General features: G+C 37.8%; 2 protein-coding genes across 4 annotated transcripts in view; both read right to left on the reverse strand.

Moving 5' to 3' along the window:
* Window positions 1-279: 279 nt before the first annotated feature.
* LOC127856046 (uncharacterized) lies at window positions 280-11,210 on the reverse strand. The gene is made up of 5 exons (XM_052392031.1): window positions 11,156-11,210; window positions 8,062-8,657; window positions 7,731-7,889; window positions 5,576-5,834; window positions 280-4,183 (listed from the first exon to the last, which is right to left on the reverse strand). Exons 2-5 carry the CDS (start codon window positions 8,590-8,592, stop codon window positions 2,154-2,156), a joined length of 2,979 nt encoding a protein of 992 aa, XP_052247991.1. The 5' UTR covers window positions 8,593-8,657; window positions 11,156-11,210; the 3' UTR covers window positions 280-2,153.
* An 8,884-nt stretch (window positions 11,211-20,094) lies between these two features.
* Window positions 20,095-23,419, reverse strand: part of LOC127856073 (uncharacterized) — a 9,046-nt gene continuing 5,721 nt past the window's right edge. For 2 of the 3 annotated variants that reach the window (XM_052392062.1, XM_052392060.1), the window contains exon 3: window positions 20,095-22,755. In XM_052392062.1, coding sequence (XP_052248022.1) covers window positions 20,712-22,755 — 2,044 coding nt within the window. In that variant the 3' untranslated portion in view covers window positions 20,095-20,711. The remainder of the gene's footprint in view (window positions 22,756-23,419) is intronic. The other variant, XM_052392059.1, reaches the window with a different exon arrangement.

Here is a 23,419-nt window from a genome sequence, read left to right on the forward strand (position 1 = left end):
AGTAGCAGCGGCCGCAGAATAAATATCGATGTTGTCGTAGCAATCTTTATTATTGTCATAATATTTGCACGATCATCATCATCATCATTAACGATCGACATCCTCCTTCTGTTCAATATCATAATGTTTATCGTAATCAGAAACAAATACTAAACAACACAGCTGCAACAACTATATAATCAGGTAATCATAATTATTAGATCTAAATCAACAAAAAGAAATAACTTTTTATACCAACAGTCCTTTGGGTATGCACTTGTTAACGTAACACATTGTAAATGAAAATTACAATACTCGTGCCTTTAATTTTTCAAATATGCAAGCAATTTAGTTCACAGATTATTACCATGTTGATCGTCATGATCACCGTCTCCATCATCATTATCACCTTCAACAGCTGCAACAACAGCAGCACAGTGACTGTTGCCGTATGTGTTATTTTCATATTATTTTAACAAACTTCATCACCGTGTACCATCATTATCCTTTTGCTGTTTATATCATCATCAAAGTTAACATAATCATCATGGTCAAATACAATAAGAACATTTAATACAGCTGAATATATTACATTTGCATCACATTACCATAATGATGAGATATACATGAACAATTCGAAAGAATGGAATTTATTTCTCACTAACACCAGGGAATCATTTAAGAATGGAAACTATTAACTTTGTCACAAGAAAATTAAATACACATTATAATAAACGTAATTATTCAATTATGCATGCAATTTATTTTGCAGATCAATAAAACTGTTCGGGAAATGTAGAACACACATGTTTACATCGATTTGGTGTCATATAGTCGGATGTATTACTTCAATAGTTCACTGCTTGAATTTTAACACAGTTGGTCGGAAGTCAAATTGGTATCAGACGCATTTAAATGTACAAACCTAATTGTTTTGTTCACCATTAATCCGAAGTTGCAATGAAATGCGATTGAGGCATTCACTATGCCATTTTCGGATGTCAGAATGACTCGAATGACTTATCCAACCCTCATCTTTACCGATATCATCACCATGATCACCATCATCAACAATACTGTCTCGTACAGACCAGGCAGCACGATAATTTATATCGGTTTGAGGTGTCCGGTCATATATTCGAAATCGTTTCACTTCAACATGCTCCAGAGTTTGGAGTTCCTGTTCGACGGTGATGTAGTTCTCTGGTGGAATGTTAGTGATCGTGTTGTTTTCAATTTTGTTACCACAGAGGAATTCCAATTTGCATTCAACTGAGTGAGTGAACGCACACAGTTGGTTCACCAGGTGGCGAAGTTCTGATGGTGACAGTGTATTATATAGCACGGTCAAATGCTTCAGATATGGAGGCAGCGGTAGGTCGATATAAAAAGATAAATTCATTGAAAGCGTTTCAAGTTTTGGGAGGGATTCTAGTGATCGTGACTTTGACGATACAAGATGCACTGTCAAAGCACCATACCCACCCCCCAGTCTCAGATTGTTGACGTTCAGACCATCCAGAGTTTCCCATAGACCAGGAGAGTCGTCATTGATATCGAACATACATGTATTGTTTAAATCCGTTGTTATTGACATGTCACTTTTTTCGTCCTCCTCATACCAAGACATGTCACTGCTCAGCAGAGTCTCATCAAAATCGTCTGAAGCTATGTCACAATTCAACAGCTCACAATCGACCCCATGATCAAGTGTCAACATCGTGCTTACCAGACTGCGTAGCCAGGTGAAGGAACATTCAACACAAAATAGTTCAATGGTTTGTATGGAGGGCAGTACTGGAACGTCTATCGTAAGGGCTGGATCAGCACCATTAAGTAGATACCATATATCAAAATTACAAATAGCAGCATAAAAAAACTCAATTTAATGTCAGTAAGCTCGTTATGTTTGAGAAGTGGTTTACGTAACACTTGAACTTCATTGCTGATACTGATGGAATTTAAATTTACAAACATTGACAAATCCAGTCCCTTATAAGTTGTGTGTATTATTTCAATACATTCTAGAGTCCTATAATTATTAATAGAGAGTGGTAATAGAGAGTGGCTATTATAAACAATACGAATTGAGTTTATGTGTACACAATGTGATAAGTCAAGCGCTTCACATTCACAACTCTCAATTGTGAGATGTTCCAACTTCTTGAGACCCATCAGTGCATTTGGAAGCACTCATAATTCTCAAGCTCAAGCAGTTTTAGGTTGTTACACGACGACAAGTCAAGCTCTTTACAATTACAAAGTAAGCTACTACCAATAATACGAATTGAGTTTATGTGAACACAATGTGATAAGTCAATCGCTTCACATTTACAACGCTCAATTGTGAGATGTTCCAACTTCTTGAGACCCATCAGTGCATTTGATAGCACGGTTACATGCGTACCTATGAGCACAAGCCGTTCGAGGTTGTGACACGATGACAAGTCGAACTCGATACAAGATGTAGACGATCTGATTTCTTCTCGATCGTCTCGATTTGCGACGTCAGGATCCTGACGTGCATGTAAGGAAACAGACCCTGGTCCATGACAATCTGCAGACGACGCGTCTTGTGAACGTATTGTTACATATATGTTTGAAAAACGGCGCCATGCCAAGTGAACCTTTAAAAATCGAGCATGTGAAGTGTTCAGTGTCCAGATCTGGATCAAATCTTCGGCATTATCACTATCGAAGTCAAAGTGACTCAGATGTAGGTGTATTGGACTGTTCTTATTGGCTACAGCCTCCCTATAACCCGAGATAATGCAGTCTTGGAAATAATGGCCATATACGCCATACACGTTAAGCTCATTCATCATTGAAGACAGTTTATTTGCTGCCGAGATGTTAAAGCCACACCGGAATATAAACATTTGAGATATATCACGATATGCATTGTTATGGCGTTTGAGATATCCGGAAAGGACGTCATCAATTACGTCTGCATTCCTATTGATATGAAAAGCAGTTAGGAATTCCTGGATGGTTTTATGGACAAACGACAATGTCTGATCAGTACATCTTTTTCCTTTTCTTTTAGATAATATTCCTGAATCGAGTGCGAACTGCTTTGCAGTTTCAGACAAATGAGCCGACAAGTCTATGTCGCTGAACACTAGTGATGATTCCTTTTTATTTGAAAACAAAAATGAGAATGCAGCTTTAGAAATGGAATCTATATGGTCTATGTTTGGTCTAATATATTTCGTGCAAGCAAAGGCTTTTACTGGTGATAAGTGGTATTGATCGAAATAACTTATTTGTGTGTTAGCTTTTTTACATAGATTTTCAAGCATGGTAGTGTACAGTTCACACATTGACGACCCTGTGAGACTCTCAGCCATATGATCTACATAGGTACAGAGGACAAGCGTGTACAGCATAGGCGAAGAAGATATCGACTCAAGGCCACGCCCCTTTAGAAATGTCTGAAACTGCTTCACTGTTTCTTTCAGATCCTTTGTTTCGTCAAGTAAGCATCGTAATAGTTTTTCATTGAATTCTTCAGGATCGCTTATCCCTTCAACTTCTAAAAGAATGTCTATTTGAGAGTTCTTGATACGTTCATCAGCGAGTTTCCATGGTCGAGAAGTTGTGAGTACAAGGCAATGGTCTTTAGGAATTCCGTCCATAGAAGGAACAGCGTGTTCACAAGGCCATTCATCCAGACCGTCTTGAACGACAAGATACATAACATTTTTCATGATTTTTAAGACCAGTTTGTATGCTCTCTCCCATTCGTCTTCCGCGTAGATTTTGTAGATGAGCTGGGTTTTAATCATATGAGTTACATATGTATGATTTCTCGAATCGCGCAACGAGATGAAAAAGAGAAACTTGAAATTATGAAGGATATCAACGTCTCCAAACGTCGTTTGTTCTTTCTCGGATTCCGTCGAGGGCCCATGCACATTACACCAGTCGTAAACTAACTTGGCAGCAAAACTTGTCTTGCCGCTACCAGGCTCGCCTTGTAGATATGTTCGTCTGGATAAATGATCACTTCTACAAAAGCAATCTCTGTACGTCAATATTTGTTCTTGTTTCGTGCGTCTCCCATCATTCTCTATGTTTATCCTGTGTATTTTTGGAGTGACATAGACGTCTTGTACGTGCTTATCGAGACTATGATTTAAAGTAGACAGAGGCACGTAGCTAACGGTATCACGGTAATATTCCACCAATCGACTGAGAAGATCTGAAATGATAATCGTCCTCTATAAAACCCTAACCTGAATTTATGCAAAACCTAGATGCACTGGTCCAGAAAAGCACGGCGTTAAAGGTCCATGACGACACATTACATAGTTATTCCGAAGTTTTTGCAGGCGTTCAAAAATACAAAGATGTATACAAGTATTTTTCAAAGAAATTTTACACGAAGTACCGCTTTGCACATACTCACTACAAAGGATATAATTACTACATTACATTACATTATTTATGAAACGCCGACCGGAATACGTAGATAAAACGATTGCAAATTGTGTTTGATGTTAAATAGGTGGTGGTGATGATGATGATGCTTACGATGAGAATGATGATGATGATGATGCTTCTGCTGCTGCTGCTGCTGTTGATGATGATGATGACGATTATGATGATGAGGAGGAGGAAGTTGATGGTGATTAAGATGATGATGATGGTGGTGATGGTGATGATGAGGAGGAGGAGGAGGAAGAGGACGAGGTGGAGGAGGAGGATGGCGATGCTGACGATGATTAAGATGATGGCGATGATAATGATGATGATGATTTTCATGATAAAGATGATGATTTTGATAAAGTTGATTAAGATGAAGAAAATGATGAAGAAAAAATGATGATGATGATGAGGAGGAGGAGGAGGGGAGGAGGAGAAAGAGGTGGACGATGATGATTTTGATAAAGATGATTACGATGAAGATGAAGAAGCAAATGAAGAAGAAGAAGAAGAAGAAGATGATGATGATTATGGTGATGATGATGATGATGTTGCTGCTGCTGCTGATGATGATGGTGATGATAGAGATGATGATGATGATGAGGAGGAGGAGGACTATGATGAGGTTGAGGATGATGATGATGTTGACGATAATGCTTCTGATGATGATCTGTCAGTATAATGGTTGTGTACGAAACGCCAGTATGTAGTCTTTCTCAGTATAACCAATGATTCAGACACGGCAATACAGTGTCTGTGTATGATGGTTGCATCAGACACCGCAGTTTGATTGATGTCCGTTTAAGTGAAACAAGTTTATTCCGACAAGACAGTATGGTGTTTGTGTAAGGAACACAAATGAGTCTGTACCTAAACTAAGATATCAGTTTAAGTTCATTTGATGTGTCCGAGACGTCAGTAAAAGATTAACGGATATGCCGCCATGTCAGTGTAACGGATGTGCCCGACCTGGCAGCATGGCACCAATGTAAGTATAAAAGACAAACGCGAAACGGGAGTATGGTCTCTATGTATAACGGAAGTGTCCGTCACTGTAGTATTAATCTGCGTCAGTAAATAGATTTGTTTGTCTGATTGGTAATAGCTCATGATGATAGATATTCACGAAGACTTTAACGAGAAATGCATTTCAAATGAAATTACAAACCTGCTACTGCTCTTTCGTAATCTTCTTTTTCCTTTTCATTCGCTGCTTGTTGTATGCGCACAATCATATCCTGTGCCTTGCTTTCAAGTCGAATTTCTCCCGCCAGAATTGCAGCCTCTAAAGTTTGCAGACCTACTGTCAGGGTCCTTTCAGCGTTTTCTGAAAAACGTTCTCCGGTCTCTTTCGCTTTTATGACGGTCTGATTGGCTTCTTTCAACAGCTCGCCCAGTTCAGTCAGTGAAAGGCGATCTTTCTGCAACTACAGTTTACTATATATAAACTTATTTAGCACACTTGTCTGCTACAAAAAAAACCGGAAATAACGTGCGTATTTCCATTATCGCCTTCTATCAATATAGCAAGTTTAATAAACCTTGCTTAAACACAGTTGTTGAAGTGTTGAAGAACACTTACACAGCACAGAAAAGCGAACATATTCCTCTCCTATCCATAGACCAAGACGGACGGACAAACGGAATGATGAACAAACGGATTAGGGGTGAACATATATATCCCCACTAACAACGATATTTGACTTCTTAAAGGGGTCTTTTCACGTTTTGGTAATTGACAAATTAAAAAAACGTTGTTTCAGATTCGCAAATTTTCGTTTAAATTATGGTATTTGGTAGGAAAGAGTAATACCGAACATTTACCGTGCTCTAAAATAGCCATTATATGCATCTTTTGAAGATTTAAAACCCTGAAAATTATAAAGAGTTGCAAAGCGAAACGATTGAATAATTTGGAGAGCTTTGTTGTTATCGTTATATTTTGTGAAACTACGAGGATTGCTTATATAAAGTATAAAATACATCACTCATTGCATGAGCACGGATGGTCGAGTGGTCTACATCGGGAATTTTTTTACTCCAGTAGCCAATTGTATAAATCTGGAAAATTCTTATCCAGCGGATAACTTTTGATAATCTTATCATAAAATTTAATATAACCAAAAGTTATCCACTGGATAAGAGTTATCCAGATTTCTACAATTGGCCGCAGGACTCCAGGGTCAGTGGTTCGAGCCCTGTTGAGGGTAACTTTTTGTCTTTTTTAAATTGTATTCTTTATTTTGTACTGGAGATTTTTTATCCTATGTTTAAATTTATCAATGAAAAGCATTTAATGACAAACTTCAATACATGCCAAAATCAGTGAAAAGGCCCCTTAAAATAACAAGGATATCAGTTAAACTGATGGATGCTCCCCAATGATGCTTGGTCGATATATGGTTAAATTGTGTAGAAAAAAGTGTGACCTTGAGAAAATCTATTATTAGCTTCAGTAACCTTGACCCCAGTGACCTCAAACCTCATTAAAAGGTAGAGGTCCATGCAAGGTACCTACATCCCCAATATATAAGAAATCAATCAAATATTGAAGGCGCTATGAAAAACTGTAACCAAAGTGTGACCTTAAGAAAATCTAGTATTAACCTCGGTGACCTTAACCTTGACCCCAGTGACCTCAAACCTCATCAAAAGGTAGAGGTCAATGCAAGGTACCAACATGTTCAAGATGTCAGAGATAGCTAAAGTATTGAAGGCCCTATGAGAAACTGTAACAAAGGCGTGAGGAAAAATCTATTATTAGCCTCGGTGACCTTGACCCCAGTGACCACAAACCTCATCTAAAGGGAGAGGTTCATGTAAGGTACGTACATTGCAAATATGTAAGAGATTGGTAAAGTTTTAAAGGCGCTATAAGAAACTGTAACAAAAGCGTGACGGAAAATCTATTATTAGCCTCGGTGACCTTGACCTTAAACCCAGTGACCTCAAACCTCATCAAAAGGTAGAGGTTCTTGCAAGGCACCTATATGCCAAATATGAAAGAGATTGGTGTAGTATTGAAGGCCCTATGAGAAACTGTAACAAAAGCGTGACGGAAAATCTATTATTAGCCTCGGTGACCTTGACCTTAAACCCAATGACCTCAAACTTCATCAAAAGGTAGAGGTCCATGCAAGGTACACATGTATCTACATGCCAAATATGAAAGAGATTGGTAAAGTATTAAAGGCGCTATGAGAAACTTTAACAAAAGTGTAACGGAAGAAAGTTAGGAAGGAAGGAATGACAAATTGGCAACTATATGCTCCGCCGAAATTTTATTTCGGGGAGCATAATAATGCGTGTATACATGTCTTTACATTTAACAGTTTAGTTCTGGCTGCTGTAGCAGTAGGCTCATTGGCTAAACACTTTGGGTCTGCTAGAAGTGTGTCCAATGTCTGGAGGAAGTCATGCAGTTCAGCGTCTGTAACCTTGCAGTTGGTTGTGTGACGAATTGCTCTTCCTATTTGACGGGCCTGTCAAAATAAACGTGGACTAATGTTATTACTAGAACTAAAAGATATCGAATGATTCCTTGAGTAACAACAAAATCTTGGTGAAAGCAAATGAATTGTGCGTCGTCTCATCAGAGTAATTGGCACAGTTTTTTTAATCACATGTTTGTTAATTGTAATCATTCTCACTTACTTTTGTTAAGAGGCATTCTGGTGCCGGTGGTTTTGGTGCAATAGTAAATGAAATACAACTATCAAAATGTTTGCAGTTAAGAAGCACGCTTAGGACACCATTGAAGTCCGTATCATGAATCGACGAAACATTAATATATCCATCTGGTGGGAAAAAACATTTGGCGATTTGCCATTGATCTGTCGACCACAGTTCCGCTTTGGTGTTAAACCAAGATGGTCCATTATATCTATGTAGTGAGGTTACATTTTTTGCGACGAGCTCACACAATTTCACAGGGCATTGGCGTGGTTGCTTGGTTTGTGTATGGTAGTTGCAGTTCCTAGATTTTTTACATATCCCTTTAGTGGGACATCCTACTAGGTTCTGTGTACAACAATTTCCGCAACTTCTACCAATAGAATTGTGGACATGTTTGATCTCTGTTTCAACGAAATTAGTCAGTCCTTCCTTCGTCACATTGAGGGCTATGCACGCCTTGAACCAATTATTGGTCTCTTTGTCGATAAATATGTTGGTGTTGGTAGCCATGATGAATTATCGGCTGTTCATTATTTTGAAGTATTTTCGTAGTCATCAAAAGTTCCGTTGTTTTTCTGAAGAATATAAAAGAAAAGTACGCCTTATATCTTCGACGTCATAAGTTCATAGTTAAAGTATTTGTAGAAAGCTCGCAATACAGTCGTCTATACTATTGAATCCAAAGATTATATTTTAGGACTATACTCATTAACTACATGTTAAGATGATAAAGACTTAATATTTAAATAGGAATAACCATTATTCGATAATAATAATTCTCACTCGTACATCTCCGCTTGAAACTCACTCGTTCTATGGGCAAGATAAATTTATAATCAATTATGGACCTACATAAAGAAAAACGCTATGACCAACTGCGGCTGCCATTATATTCAAGTATGAGCGGAACCTATTCACATAATAAATGACGATTCAAAAAATGCATAGATTCAAAACAATAGGGTCATTATGGTTCTGAATTTCGCACTTGAGTTCACATTGAGATACTAGGTACTAGAGTGATTAAAACTGGAGGATATTTTAAACGTTTTCACTATGAACAATGAGAAAACCTAGTTACCAGCAGGGCAATACCAATTTTGACCACTTAATCAAGATTGAATAAAATTTGGTAAAATATCGTTTTATAATGTTAAATCCAAGTATAGATTTTTTTAAATATATAAATCTAGCTGTATATTAAGTTTGTCTTTATATAATCATGTTTGAAGTTATTTTGCTATATAAATCTTTTAAAATTATGTGACCCCTTAGGCATGTCCGTTTTTGACCCTATGAGCTATTTCAAAAAAGCGTTGTATAGGGCCACTAAAAGATGTTACATACCGATATATAACATCTTTGCCTTGCAGTTTCATATAAAAATAGTATTATATGCTTCCACTTATGCTCATGGTAGCTTTTGTGATCAGCCTATGTCATGCATTGTGTTGTGTTGTATCCGATAAGCGGTGTTCGTCATCATCTGTAAACTTGTTTGTCATTCAATACGCCATATTCATCATCCAATATTGATAAACGTTTGCTTGAATAATTGGCTTTACAATATCTAAACAGATTTTAATTCTGGGTCATGTGTTTTATAAAAATCAGTCAGCTTTTCAAGAATTGTTACCACTCTATAAGCCACCTTATTAACCCAATATTGAGTAATTTTGGTCAGAACGTTTATCTTGACAATATCTTACCCAACTTAGAATCTATGTCACAGACGTCCACATCCTTGTACACGCTCAGTCGATGCGATAAAATATTAACACATTTTAACTTGGTACGTCACCAGAAAACGTGAAAGTGACGGGGAAGATTCTTCAAGCAACGAAAGTGTATCCGAAGTTAAAACACGAAAGATCAGGAGATGAGACATGCTGAGACAAAAACTGGAGTTGCCATTGATACCTAAGACGAAATTATCGACGTAGCTTATGGTCCTTTTAACCATCATGAAAACCGATTCAGTAAGCAAATGCGTTGCCCGGGAGAGAACGGTACGGAATCTGAAAACTCAATACTGAAAAGTCGTAGGACAGAAGGTGGAAACTACGATCGTGAGGAAGTCTGGAAGTTCGAAGTCAGCGAAAGGAAATACCGAAAAAATCCGCTGCAAGAAAAGTTAAGCGATTTACAAGAAGGAGGTTTAAGAGTGTTTGGGCGATGAAGGAGGAAGACGTCTCCAAGCAGATGATGCTGTGCGAGCAGTGGAATGAAAAAAAACGTTCCGAAAATATATATTATCGGAAGACGTCTGTGATTACTCTGTGGACAGTGTCGATATTTAATAACTCAATCAATCAATTTAAAATAATTAAACAAAGTTACCGGTAGGTATTGTTAGCTTTATTATTGATTAGGATTGTGACGCCGCGTAGACAACAGAGCAAACTAAACGCAAATATTTTGACTGATTCTGAGAATAGCTGTAATCTGATGATAATGAGCTAATGGACAAAATCCCAATCCACACATTATGCAGCCTCAGGCGCGAAATGATCTCATAAACTTCAAAATACACACACGCAAGGAAACACGTTAACGCGCGCACACACGCCTGCATACACACACACGTTCGCACACACACTAATTTACTGTGTATTCCTATCTATTTAAGCATTAAACACTACAATAGTCATCTACCCGGCCCTTCATGAGGGGATCTTTGTATGGGGTAAGAGAAGGAAGTAACCGCTGCGACATGTTTGATCAAGTTTCAAATATGAACAACAAACGCACAAGTTCTATTCAATGAATACAGAACAGGTAATACAGTATGCAATTAAATTATAAAGGTTAAATCTTCGCTTATACAATGATAGTTAGGTGCTATACAAAAACGCTTTATAAATAGACAGTCGCGCGAAGTATCGATTGCGGGTACTTGTCTCTTTCTTTCATGAATAAAACCTGTTCTGTCACGAAGAATTTAAAACCCAAAATGCAAACCTTAGTATTAACTTAATTTTAAATTCGTGGAATATAATTTTTATTACAGTATTTAGATTACCAACACACACATTTTCCCGGAGTTGAATCAAAATATAAGACAGAAAATTACCTTGTTCTCGCTCCTCTACCTCCATTGCCCACTGCCGATAAACATATTTCTTCAATGCTAAGATACAGCGCATGCGCAGATCGCTCCGGTTCTTCCAGTTGTCGATATGTGACATTGTGATTTAAGACATAGAGAAATTGTGGCTCACCTGACACAATTTGTATTTAATAATTCATTTTACAGAGGGCTTTCAGTGGACGTTCTACGCGATTTGTTTTGACCGTATGACACGACTTTATTAATCGCACGAAACGATTTGATTTGCCATAAGACATGGTTTAATTGATCGTATGGAAAGATTCGATTGATCATACGAAACGGGTTAATTGACAGTACGAGCGTTTTGATTTACCGCAGGACACGATTCGACTGACCATATAGCACGATTTTATTACCGTAAGACAAGTTTTGATTGACATTACCACGTTTTATTTGACTGTACGACACGTTTCGATAGACCATATGGCACTGTTTTATTTACCGTACGACACGATTTGATTGGCCGTTAGACACGATTCGTTCGATCGTATGACATTAATTTACGGACGTACAATGCAATTATTTGACATAACGACGCGAGTTGATGGACCATTACGACGCAATTGGGTTCACCTAACGATGCGATTTGATGAACCTTTTTGTCTACGTTGTGATCAAAGCATTTGAAATTTATACATACTTATATTGTGGAATCATAAACAACATTACTCTAAGCCGAAACCTAAAGATTAAACAACGCAATCCAAAGAACAGCTTTATTTCCCCCATTTTCCTTTTTACCTGCAAGTGTGCCCTTGACCTTAAATATGATATTGTTTCATAGTGTCTTGTTCATATTGTCTTTATTCGATAAACACTTGCTTATAATTAAAAAGACAAATGTACGGAATACCGTTAGGACCATCGTGGTTACACATTAAATCCAGAGGGCGACAATGCGATAGTGCGATAAAACGATGGCGATAGTACGATGGCGACAATGCGATAGTACGATGGCGACAATGCGACAACGCGATAGTACGATGGCGACAATGCGATAATACGATGACGACAGTACGATAACGCGATAGCACGATGGCGACAATGCGATGATACGTTGGCGACAGTACGATATGACTATCGCTCTGGATTTTAATGTATAACCACGATGGCCCTAACGGTATTCCGTACATATGATATAAATGGACATAAATATACAGAGTAAAACGTTTAATCTTCAAGCAAATGATTTGGCCTTATGTAAGTCAGGGCCTTACATAATTACAAATAAACCAACTTTGAGCAGAATTTCAAGAAATTCCTAAACACGACATTAGTTATGAAGCGATCAAGAAACGGAGGCTCAGAGCGTTAACTTTTAAGATTAGACTCGCCCTCGAACCAGCGCCAATGTCTCGAGCTTTTTAGATAACGTCTCAATTACCTTCATATTTTAGCAATAGTGCATGACCTCCCTTCAAAAGGCATGGTAGATATGAGGCGGTCACGATAAGCGAGGCCCAAAGATTTGGCCTACAAGTGGGACCTTCACCCTTTGCATACGATGATCATAATTTTGATCCGCCGCAAAAATGTTCGTTTATATCATTTTATAATAGAAGTTGTCAAGTTGAAGACACGCTGTTTCTGAAGTTTGTTTCGAATTACACTGCGTTATTTAAAGCCTGTACATTTTAATGTATTGCTTCACAAAATATAATTCATATATTGCAAAACCGAATTCTTAAAAAACGCCGAGTTGACATTGAAATCCTTATTAATTTTGCTTATATAAAGAGCAGTAATAATGTCGTGATAAAACTGCACGTGTGAAGACATTATACTAAGCATTTTGGGTGGATGGGTCATGGTAAACTTTACATAAAATATAATAAAAACATTCCCAATAAGTTTCTTGACAACATAGATATCAGTTGTCATATCTGAACAATATAGATATCTGCTGGCATTCATGTAATATTTTATTCAAGGTGCCATTTCAATAAAATCTACCTAGGCCATGCAGTTCTAAAACTTATAGCGCAATCATAAAGAGCATCTTTCTGATGAAGATGTGCCAAATTTCAGCATAACGTATCATGTTACTACACGGATAGAAAAGAATGTAATAATAAACTTAACGAATAAATAAGCCACACGTAAACTGATTTCTATGTAGAGCGCATGCGCAAAAAGATTTGACGCTGCATGTGCTGTCTATCGGGGTTAGGGTTGGGTTTAGGCTAACCCAAACCCTAACCCGACCAATAACACTAACCCAAACCCTAACCCTAACCCTCTAACCACCCTTGCGCAATACCATACCATGCCTCGCCCGTTGTCGTTTTCCGCCTCCCGTTATGAACAAGTTTTAATGGAAGTAGACAGAGTGCATAAGAACAGTTAGAACAATTTATTTCGAAGTCACAGCTACTTTGTGTCACTATATTATAGTTTGGATATAGATATCAAGCTATAGCCAATTCAAGACTTGTCTTAGTATCAGAGTTTGCGCGTTAAGCTCGCTTACTCACGAATGGCCTGGACAAACAAAGATCCATGTTTTCCAATGGATAACGACGAAAGTGATATAATTTATTATCCCGTTCTTTTAACTGACAGATTATTTTTCATACTTCACAAAAATAACATCATGCAGAGAAAAAGCGGCAAATATAAATCGAAATGGCCCTAGAAAGAAAAATTAGCCACTTAATACTTTAAGAATGTTATCTTAAACATGTTCAAACATATTTTCTGTTAAATTAATTTACAAATATAAAAATATTCGAAACGGTTGTAACAAATGAAATGGGTGCATACAATATGACAACATAAAAGATTTATACAATTTATATTATCTATATTCAGACCTCGCTTGTAATGTCATATGGGGTAGTTTTTATATGGGGCTTGAGAGTTTAATGTTTATCCATTCCTTTACTGCATAAATAAAGTATTTCAACTACCGTAATATCTTGTAGTAGGTGAGTAATACAGTTTCAACTACCGTAATATCCTGTAGTAGGTGAGCAATACAGTTTCAACTACCGTAATATCCTGTAGTAGGTGAGCAATACAGTTTCAACTACCGTAATATCTTGTAGTAGGTGAGCAATACAGTTTAAACTACCATAATATCTTGTAGGAGGTGAGCAATACAGTTTCAACTACCGTAATATCTTGTAGGAGGTGAGCAATACAGTTTCAACTACCGTAATATCTTGTAGTAGGTGAGCAATACAGTTTCAACTACCGTAATATCTTGTAGTAGGTGAACAATACAGGTCAACGTCGGCTTTTTTAAGTTTTGAGCACTGTCCAAATATTTTTAGGTTCCCTTAACCTTATCGTTGAATCGATTATATTCTTACCTGAGCTTCATGTTTATCAATAGTGGTTTTATTACATACCTATTGATTACCTTAAACCTACGCACAACAATTAAATACAATTGTATTCGCTCACCGATTAGAAGTAGAGTCGGGTAAATGGCATACCGTAAGCGTAATAAAATACCCTAAAATGAAATGTAAGCATGCTATGTACTTGAGGACGAATTCCAGTTTTTGTTATAATGGTCGATATTTATCAGTGTAATTAGACATCGTATTATAAATTAATAGTATAGATAAATACTATCGAAAAAATACAAATATGTTGAAATGTATAGACTTTTAATGCCTAAATAATGAAGAATATATACCTAACTATTCTCTACATCAAGTTTTGTGTCCATATGATGCTTAAAGTCGGACTAATTTTTCGTGTCAATACATACTTTCGGCCGGCTAGGTCACTTATTAGTCCAGCCATATGGTGTTATAAAAGTGCCATTTGTGGGAAAAGCACGAAATTTGGCAGAAAGTTAGATATAGGTTTAAATATCTCAAAAATGAAAGGAACCCGTTTTCATGCCCCCGGTAGGGTGGCATTTAGCAGTTAAACTGTCCGTCAGTCAGTCAGTCTGTCCGTCCCTCCGAAAACTTTAACATTGCCTATAACTTTTGCAATATTGAAGAAAGCAACTTGATATTTGGCATGCATGTGTATCTCATAGAGCTGCACATTTTGAGTGGTGAAAGGTCAAGGTCATCCTTCAAGGTCAAAGGTCAAATATATGGCGTCTGTCCGTCCGTCCGAAAGCTTTAACATTGCCCATAACTTTTGCAATTTTGAAAAAAGCAACTTGATATTTGGAATTCATGTGTATCTCATGGAGCTGCTCATTTTGAGAAGTGAAAGGTCAAGGTCATCCTTCAAGGTCAAAGGTCAACTTTTGCAATATTGAAGATAGCAACTTGATATTTGGCATGCATGTGTATCTCATAGAGCTGCACATTTTGAGTGGTGAAAGGTCAAGGTCATCCTTCAAGGTCAAAGGTCAAATATATGGCTTCAAAGCGGCGCAGTAGGGGGCATTGTGTTTCTGACGAACACATCTCTTGTTTTTATCAAAATGGCCAAAAAAAATATTAAAGAATGCCACCATAAATATATAGAAAATATTTTTTAAATAGGGAAATATAACCCAGAGTCATTTTTCTTTAACAAATATAATTATGAATAACTTAGTTATTTTATTAATATTGTTTACATTTATTTATTGAAATATATTTCAGCCATTAAACCTTTCTCCTGAATCCAATTGTTACTGAGTTGCTCCCCTTACTGCAGTTACGCCATTTGATAGCCAATAGCATGGTCTGTTTACATTCATCAAGTAATGTTTTAATTATATAATTTAGCATTCTAAAAGAACTAAATTGATGGACAAAGGTTAGTAAACTTATAATGTGACAATGTGTAGTACAATTTTAAAAATTAAACGAATTAACTCTAATTTGAATACCTTGTTTTTATATTTAATGTAGATCGTCTGTACAGTACAAAGATGGTCAATTAATGTTGTACAATAAATCTTGTTTTTGCCGTAATGCCTAGCAAATCCATACTTCATCTTGATAATCAATCAGCGTTTTCTATGTAATTTGGTATATAGCACTAAACTAAAATCCAATTTATTTTCAGGAAGCTCCTAACATACTTAAACTCTCGCCAAAAACTAACACCATGTCGAAACATTTTAAACTTATTGAAAATGAACTATGCAAAAGCATTGAAGTTTCGCAACCAGTGCCTAAAAATGAAATTGATTGGGACGAATGTGTATTATGCCAGGAATTCACAGAAGATCCATTGCAGTGTCCCGCAACTTCAAGGAAAACAAACGCTCATAAAGAACAATATTACAGGTCATTGGAAGATGATATCAGAAATTACTCTAAATTAAATGATGTTCCATTACATAATAGATTTGTTCAGTTAGAGCAGGATGGATTCACACTTTCAGATGCGTTCAGTACAAATCATGCAAAATGGCATAAGCTTTGTAGACGGAACACTGGAAAAAACAATGCTCAAAGGGCTGCTAAACGTAAAGCTGACAGCGATACATCACAGCAAGTAACACCTGCGAAATTGACCCGTTTGAGCACCGGAGCGGCTGCGAAAAGCGAAATAGGTAAATGCTTCTTCTGTGGAGATAGCAATGGAAATCTCCATCAAGTATCAACATTTGAAATGGACAGAAGTGTTAGGAAATATGCGCTTGAGTTACAAGATACTGTTCTTTTGGCCAAGTTAAGTGTGGGAGATATGATATCTCAAGAGGCAGTGTATCATTTGAAATGCTACAGAGATCTTTTTCATCGAAAACGCAAAGAGTCTGTCAGTACCCCCATGACACTATAGAAGAAAAAAAATCATGGCATCGCACTAGCTGAATTGCTAAATTACATAGAAGATACTCATTCAGACTCAGATGTGATACCAGTTTTCAAATTATCAGATCTTTCAAAGCTATATACAACTAGAGTAGAGCAATTAATGAAAACAAGTAACATTTATATACACCCAACAAAACTAAAAAAATAGAATATTGGCAAACAATCCTGAGCTAAAGGCCTATAACCAAGGTCGCGAAACATTGATAGTATATAATGATGACATTGGTGATGCTTTAAAGCAAGCTACTGAACATGATTTTGATAATGAAGCTATAAGTCTTGCAAAGGCAGCAAACATTATTCGCAAAGACATGTTTAGCCAAGAAAAGTATGTTTTTAATGGTTTTCTTAAGAAAGGATGCCAGGAGGATTCGACTCCTTGTTCTTTACAAACATTAATTGCAATGCTACTTGGATGTACAAACATTAATAGTCAGTCTGAAAACATTGTTGAAACACAAGCACAATTAACAATTGCCCAACTTATCAAATTTAACTCAACAATACGTCGTAGAAAAGGCTCTACTGGTATACACAATGCAAAAGATCGTGAATGTCCCCTACCAATATATGGTGGTATGCTTGTTCATGCAAAAACGCGTAAACGGGGTCTAGTTGATAGACTTCATAATATTGGTTTGTCAGTCTCGTATAACAGAGTACTAGAACTGTCCACAAAGCTTGGAAATAGTGTTTGTGAACTGTATGAACGGCAGAATATTGTATGTCCTTCCAATCTGGAGCTTGGAATATTCACAACTAAAGCAGTCGACAATATAGATCACAATCCCAGTTCAACGACAGCCCAAGGATCTTTCCACGGAACAGGAATATCTATTTTTATCATCGGCTGCGACCAAACCTCTGCCTTTGTAGGGAAAGGCAAGAAATCAGCATGGGAAACTTGGATGAGCTGTGATGAGGTTACTATAGCATTTGAAATAATACATACAGCACCGTCTTCTGAAACCCTCCAAAATGCTTTGCAAGACCTTGAACGCTTCGTTCTTCTTCTGTATGATGAAACTAGTGGTTATGCCAGTGTGAATGAAACTCGTAAAAGGTTATTCGCACAGAAAGGAAGATCTATTGAAAACATCCCTCCTTCAAAAGCGTCCCTATTAGAACACAGTAAGCGCGTTGTTTATCAAGCAGGTTTCTGTTTGGGCCAGGCATAAGTTGTATCACCTGATCTTCCAAGTCCAGCTGAGTGGGGATGGGAGAAAACCAAAGAACATCACTGGACACCTTTCTGGTCAGCCCTACCCTAGGCATCGGCTTCCTGCCAAGAGTTGTTAAGATGTAACTGTAAGCCAGTAAAAGGATGTCGTGGCAGATGCAAGTGCAAAAGGGTCGAAATGCTATGCACAGCCCTTTGTCAGTGTGGCGGTAATTGTGACAGAGATTGAGGGACTTGGCTGATTGCATACCCAGAGACAGCAAATATGTGTACTAAGATTTTGGGATTTAGCATTCAATTACTCTAACAAATATCCTGAAGATAGTGTTCGTTTAATACCTAATTACGTGACTAGGTAGAAATAGCTCTATGCTTGTCTTGCTGATATGATTTAAATATAAAATATGCTGCATCAATATAAATGTTTATCATTTTTAAAATTGATATTTTTATCGTGGACGAAATTTCATACCAAGATAAGGAAAATAGATAATTTTTCACAGTAACAGTTTTCAGTGGCGGCCATTTTAAGTTTTCTATCATCACATGCAGCATGTAATTGCTGCTTGCTGACATATCAACTGAACAACCCAAACATACCATTCTTTAAAGATATTTTACACTTTTTATGGTATTTTTGCAGCATTTTTAACAAATTGTTACTGTATATAGCAAATATAAAGATTTTGACGGCCATTTTGAAAATGGCCGACAAATCGACCATCTTGAATGTGACAGTTGGTTCCTTTCGTTTTTACAATTAGATATGACCCAGTGACATTTGTACCAAGTTTTGTGCTTTTCCCACTATTGGCACGATTTCTTGGTTTTCGGCCTCCATATGGCTTGACTATATCGTTATCCCGAGAAAAAAATGTGTATTTGGCGTAAAAAATGCGTGCTTGGTTTAAAAAAAACATCACATTTCGAAAAGGTATATTTTGAATAAAATCTTTTACGTGCATGGTGTTCGTAGAACTTGCAGTTTCGTTGGTTGTACAGTCGACTCTCGTTATCTCGACATCGCATATCTCGATTTTCTCGATATGTCGAGGTAACCTCAATGTCTCATTGAGAATGAGAGAGAGAGAGAGAGAGAGAGAGAGAGAGAGAGAGAGAGAGAGAGAGAGAGAGAGAGAGAGAGAGAGAGAGAGAGAGAGAGAGAGAGAGAGAGAGAGAGAGAGAGAGAGAGAGAGAGAGAGAGAGAGAGAGAGAGAGAGAGAGATGAATGTTCTCCCTTGATACCGTGTGTTGTCCTAATACTCGGGAGCAGTAACTTCACTTTCTTTAACGTCCGACTGTAAATCATGCGTTTGAATCTCAACCCAGATATCTATAGGAGCCTTTTCACAGATTTTGGCATGTATTGAAGTTTGTCATTAAAGGGACCGTCAACCACGAATGATATTTTAGTCGTGATATTTTAATCAATATAAACTAATTATTGTAAAAAAAATACGTTATTTTAGAACTTTTCTTTTTTCGTCATTCGTGGTTGACGGTCCCTTTAAATGCTTAAAAAAACAAGAATACAAATATAAATTTTAATAATTAGAAAAAAAATAAAGTAACCCACAACTGGGCTCGAACCACTGACCCCTGGAGTACGAGTATATCGCTTAGACCACTCGGCCATCCGTGCTCATACAATGAGTGATGTATTTTATACTTTATATTAGCAATCCTTGTAGTATCACAAAATATAACAACAACAGAACTCTCTAAATTATTCAATCGTTTCGCGTTGCAACGCTTTATAATTTTCAGGTTTTTAAATCGTCAAATGTTGCCTATAATGGATAATTTAGAGCATGGTAAATGTTTAATATTACTGTTTTCCCACTAATATTATAACTACAACTGAAATTTGCGAATCTGTAACCATTTTTTTTTATTTTGTAAATTTTACCAAAACATGAAAAGGCCCCTTTAACTAATGTTAGTATTAAAGTGGCTTTATTTTCTTTGACCATACCGAAGTTAATCTTTATTATATCATTTCGCCTCCAAACCAGACCCGCCTTTTCTTTATATCCGAATTTCTAGTTGGTCCGGAAGCGTTAGATTTAAAGAGGTTCCACTGATATTTTGTTTAATTCTTTATCAGAGTTTAGCATTTGCCCGTTACTCGCATTATTATGTTCGCTTTGTACTTGTAAACTGTTTGTTCATTGAGAAACACACAAACAACACGCGTTTAAGTATTAAAAATTTACTCTATCCATAAACGTGCATCAGTGTAAAAAGAATTTTACAAATACGTGCATGCAATGTTAACATCATTTACTTAGTGACGGTAGATATCATAGGTCACGTTTACACTCTTTAGTCTGAACACTGTGGTAAACTAGAACATAACTACCAATGCATTAAATAGCCAAGAGATGGTTTGTCTGTTATTTTTGTAATTCGCTAGAAAGGCTATGTCCGTACGAGTGCCTGAGCCGAAGAACGTTGTGTCATTATCCCTGCGGAACCTTTCAGCTCGAGTTACAAGCGTGCAGTTATCCGTTGTAATTTTATGTTACTTTAAAATGATCTTATTACTAAAACTGCGAGTTGCCAATGCGGAATTGCACGACTATATGTGAACAACAACAAGCATTCTTCAGAATTTCAACTTTTCCATAGTTTTCGACAAGTCCAAACTTTCATCGGATACGTTCTTAGAATCGTACTTCGAGCAGCTTTTAGTATTTTCCAGGACTAAATTATTGTCCGGTTGCAGTTCTTGGACCTTCTTGAAATGCGCATGCGCCTTTTTGAACTGGTGAACTTTCATAGCGGTGTAACCTAGCAACGAATACGAGTTCGCATCTTGAATTTCCGCGCAAAGTTCTTCGAACTGCTTCATGGTCTTAAGAAAATCTTGCTTCTTTTTCAGTTTTATATAGCACTCGCACATTAAATAGTACGAAAACGAGACGCTAAATATTTCAAAACCGTCCGAAGAAGTTATTTCTTTCTTCATAAATTCGTCTGATACGAGCGACTCCATTTTCCCGTAGTAGTTTATACTCTCCGGCTTTTTGTTCTCCTTTAAAATGACCTTCCGCAGCAGCGGAATGCTGTCTTCAAAGCGCTTGGTTCTGCAAAGAAAGCGTCCATAATCCACGTACGTTCCAATGCCACAATCCTCCTTTCCAAGCGCCTCCTTGAATGCAGCGTCTGCGCGCTGCAGAGCGTCTTGTCGTTGCTCGTCGTTTGACTTCGAGGCGGAGTGATACATGCAACCAAGATGGTCGAAAAGGTGTGATCCGGTTTTGTCGTTTGCAAATTTCTGTATCAGCAGACGACACATTCGAATCGGGCGCCAAATTTCAGAAGTAGGCAGTGTTTCGCTTAAGGCGATATTTTTCTGACTCAATATTTCCGGTAACGCTTGAAGGTGTTTCGAGGCTTCTGCATCGCCCTGTAACGGTTTAATAAAGTATTCGATGGTTTCTTCAAATCCCGAAACGCCGTGCGCAATCAACGATGAAACGTAAATTCCAATTTCTTCGAACATATCTTCAAAAGCTTGAAATCCTTGATCCAAATAGAAGCTATTGCAAAGTTCGTCTGTCACAGTACAAAGTGCGCGCGCAGATTGTTCGATGTCCTTCTTTTTCACAAATTCTTCCGCGTCTGCCATGAAAGGTTTAAACAAGTCCCGAACTTTGCAATAAAATGGAAAAATATTAACAAATGCACAAGTTTCGGTCTTTTCTAAAAGGGCGTCCGCAGGATTGTTGCGTATTTTCGAAATGTCTGATTCGAGTTCGACCATTTTCTCTTTGTCCACGTGACTAAGCGTGTTATTTTTAGGAATAAAATAGTCCGGCAGATTTCCACTTCGCACACAGTCTAGCAGACTATCAAGAAGCGCGTTAACGCAGACGGCTTTATTCGACCGCCATATTTGCGGGTCCGTAGTTTCGCACATAAAATAGAACACCGATTTCAGCTGCCGTAAACTTACGGATTTCTTATCCAGGCAGTCCGCGCACAGCAGACAGAACACAATGAAGCATTGCCGCTGAACAGACGACACGGCCTCTTTGTCCATCACGCGTTCCGCTTCAAAAAACGTATACTCCCACTCTAGATCCGGGTCCTCGCTCTTTGGATGAGCGCCGGGAGTCACGTGACAACCTCCGGAAACGATTTTCTTCTCCACCCTCTTTCCCGGCCAACCGCAGTTACGCGCCCGAGACTCCCACTCGGCGGCAACTTCCGGCCACTCCGGATGCTTGAGCGCCAAGGCGTATTCGATGTTATCCGGCAGCTTCTTTCTTTTCGCCTTCGGTGCGGGCGTCGCGGAAAAGGTCCTCGGGGTCAGCGGTTCGTTGTCTTCCGCTATTTCGGACTCCTCTTGCTGCTTGTTCTGGTTTTTTAGATACGTCTTTGATGTCGTGCCTCGCGTCGAAACCGCCGATTGCAACATAGTCTTAGTGCGTTCACGTGAGATCGCGGGCGCGCTTTTTGATTGACGGGCTGCGCCTTTTGCGTTCAGATTCAAATATCCGGGCCGCGTATACTGATGGTTCGTGACGCAGTCTATCGTCGGTGTCTTGTTCTCGTCTTGTCCAACGGTTTCTGTGCCGACCATAAAACAGACGACCGCGTCATCGAACGTCGTCTTCTTGACGACATTGAACTTGCTGTCTTTCCTGCGATAAAAAAATGTAATAGAAATTATGAAACATATGTAAAAGCTACTGTTATGTTGCAATACATCAAAACTCCCATGACAAACTGGAAAGCTATAACAATAAATGTTCCACCGAAGGGTGTGTGAAAAAACCATTACAACCACACATCTAGTCTGTGGGACCTAACCCCCCCCCTCCCTTATCACTACCATACAGATGTATGCACAAAAAGGTTTATCACAATAAATCGACGGGAACGGTTTATTTTATTGATGCCTGGGTATACGCAAAATTTCGTAAATTCACGTCGCATGATTTTAAAGGGGCCGTTTAACGTTTTTGGTAAATTGACAAAATTAAAAAAAGTTGTTTCAGATTCGTTTTTGTTTTGATATTTTTGAGGAAAAAGTAATACTGACCATTTACCATGCTTAAATATCCATTATATGAATCTTTTGACGATTTGAAAACTTGAAAATTATAAAGCGTCGTGCGACGCGAAACGATTGAATAATTTGGAAAGTTCTGTTGTTGTAGTTATATTTTGGGAAACTACGAGGATTGCTCATATAAGTAAAAAATATATCCGCTTTAAGCATGAGCATGGAGGATCGAGTGGTCTAGGCGGGAGACTTTTAACTCCAGGACTCCAGGGGTCAGTGGTTCGAGCCCTTTTGAGGGT

The sequence above is a fragment of the Dreissena polymorpha genome, chromosome 13 (genome assembly GCF_020536995.1).
Source record: "Dreissena polymorpha isolate Duluth1 chromosome 13, UMN_Dpol_1.0, whole genome shotgun sequence".
Classification (NCBI taxonomy): Eukaryota; Metazoa; Mollusca; class Bivalvia; order Myida; family Dreissenidae; genus Dreissena; species Dreissena polymorpha.

Bases quoted from the DNA above. Each gene is read 5' to 3' on its own strand.
- LOC127856046 (XM_052392031.1), bottom strand. From the start codon at position 8,592: ATGGCTACCAACACCAACATATTTATCGACAAAGAGACCAATAATTGG. The intron at 7,890-8,061 runs GTAAGTGAGAAT...TTATTTTGACAG, and splicing joins CAGAATGCCTCTTAACAAAA to GCCCGTCAAATAGGAAGAGC. The intron at 5,835-7,730 runs GTAAAGACATGT...AGTAAACTGTAG, and splicing joins CCAGAACTAAACTGTTAAAT to TTGCAGAAAGATCGCCTTTC.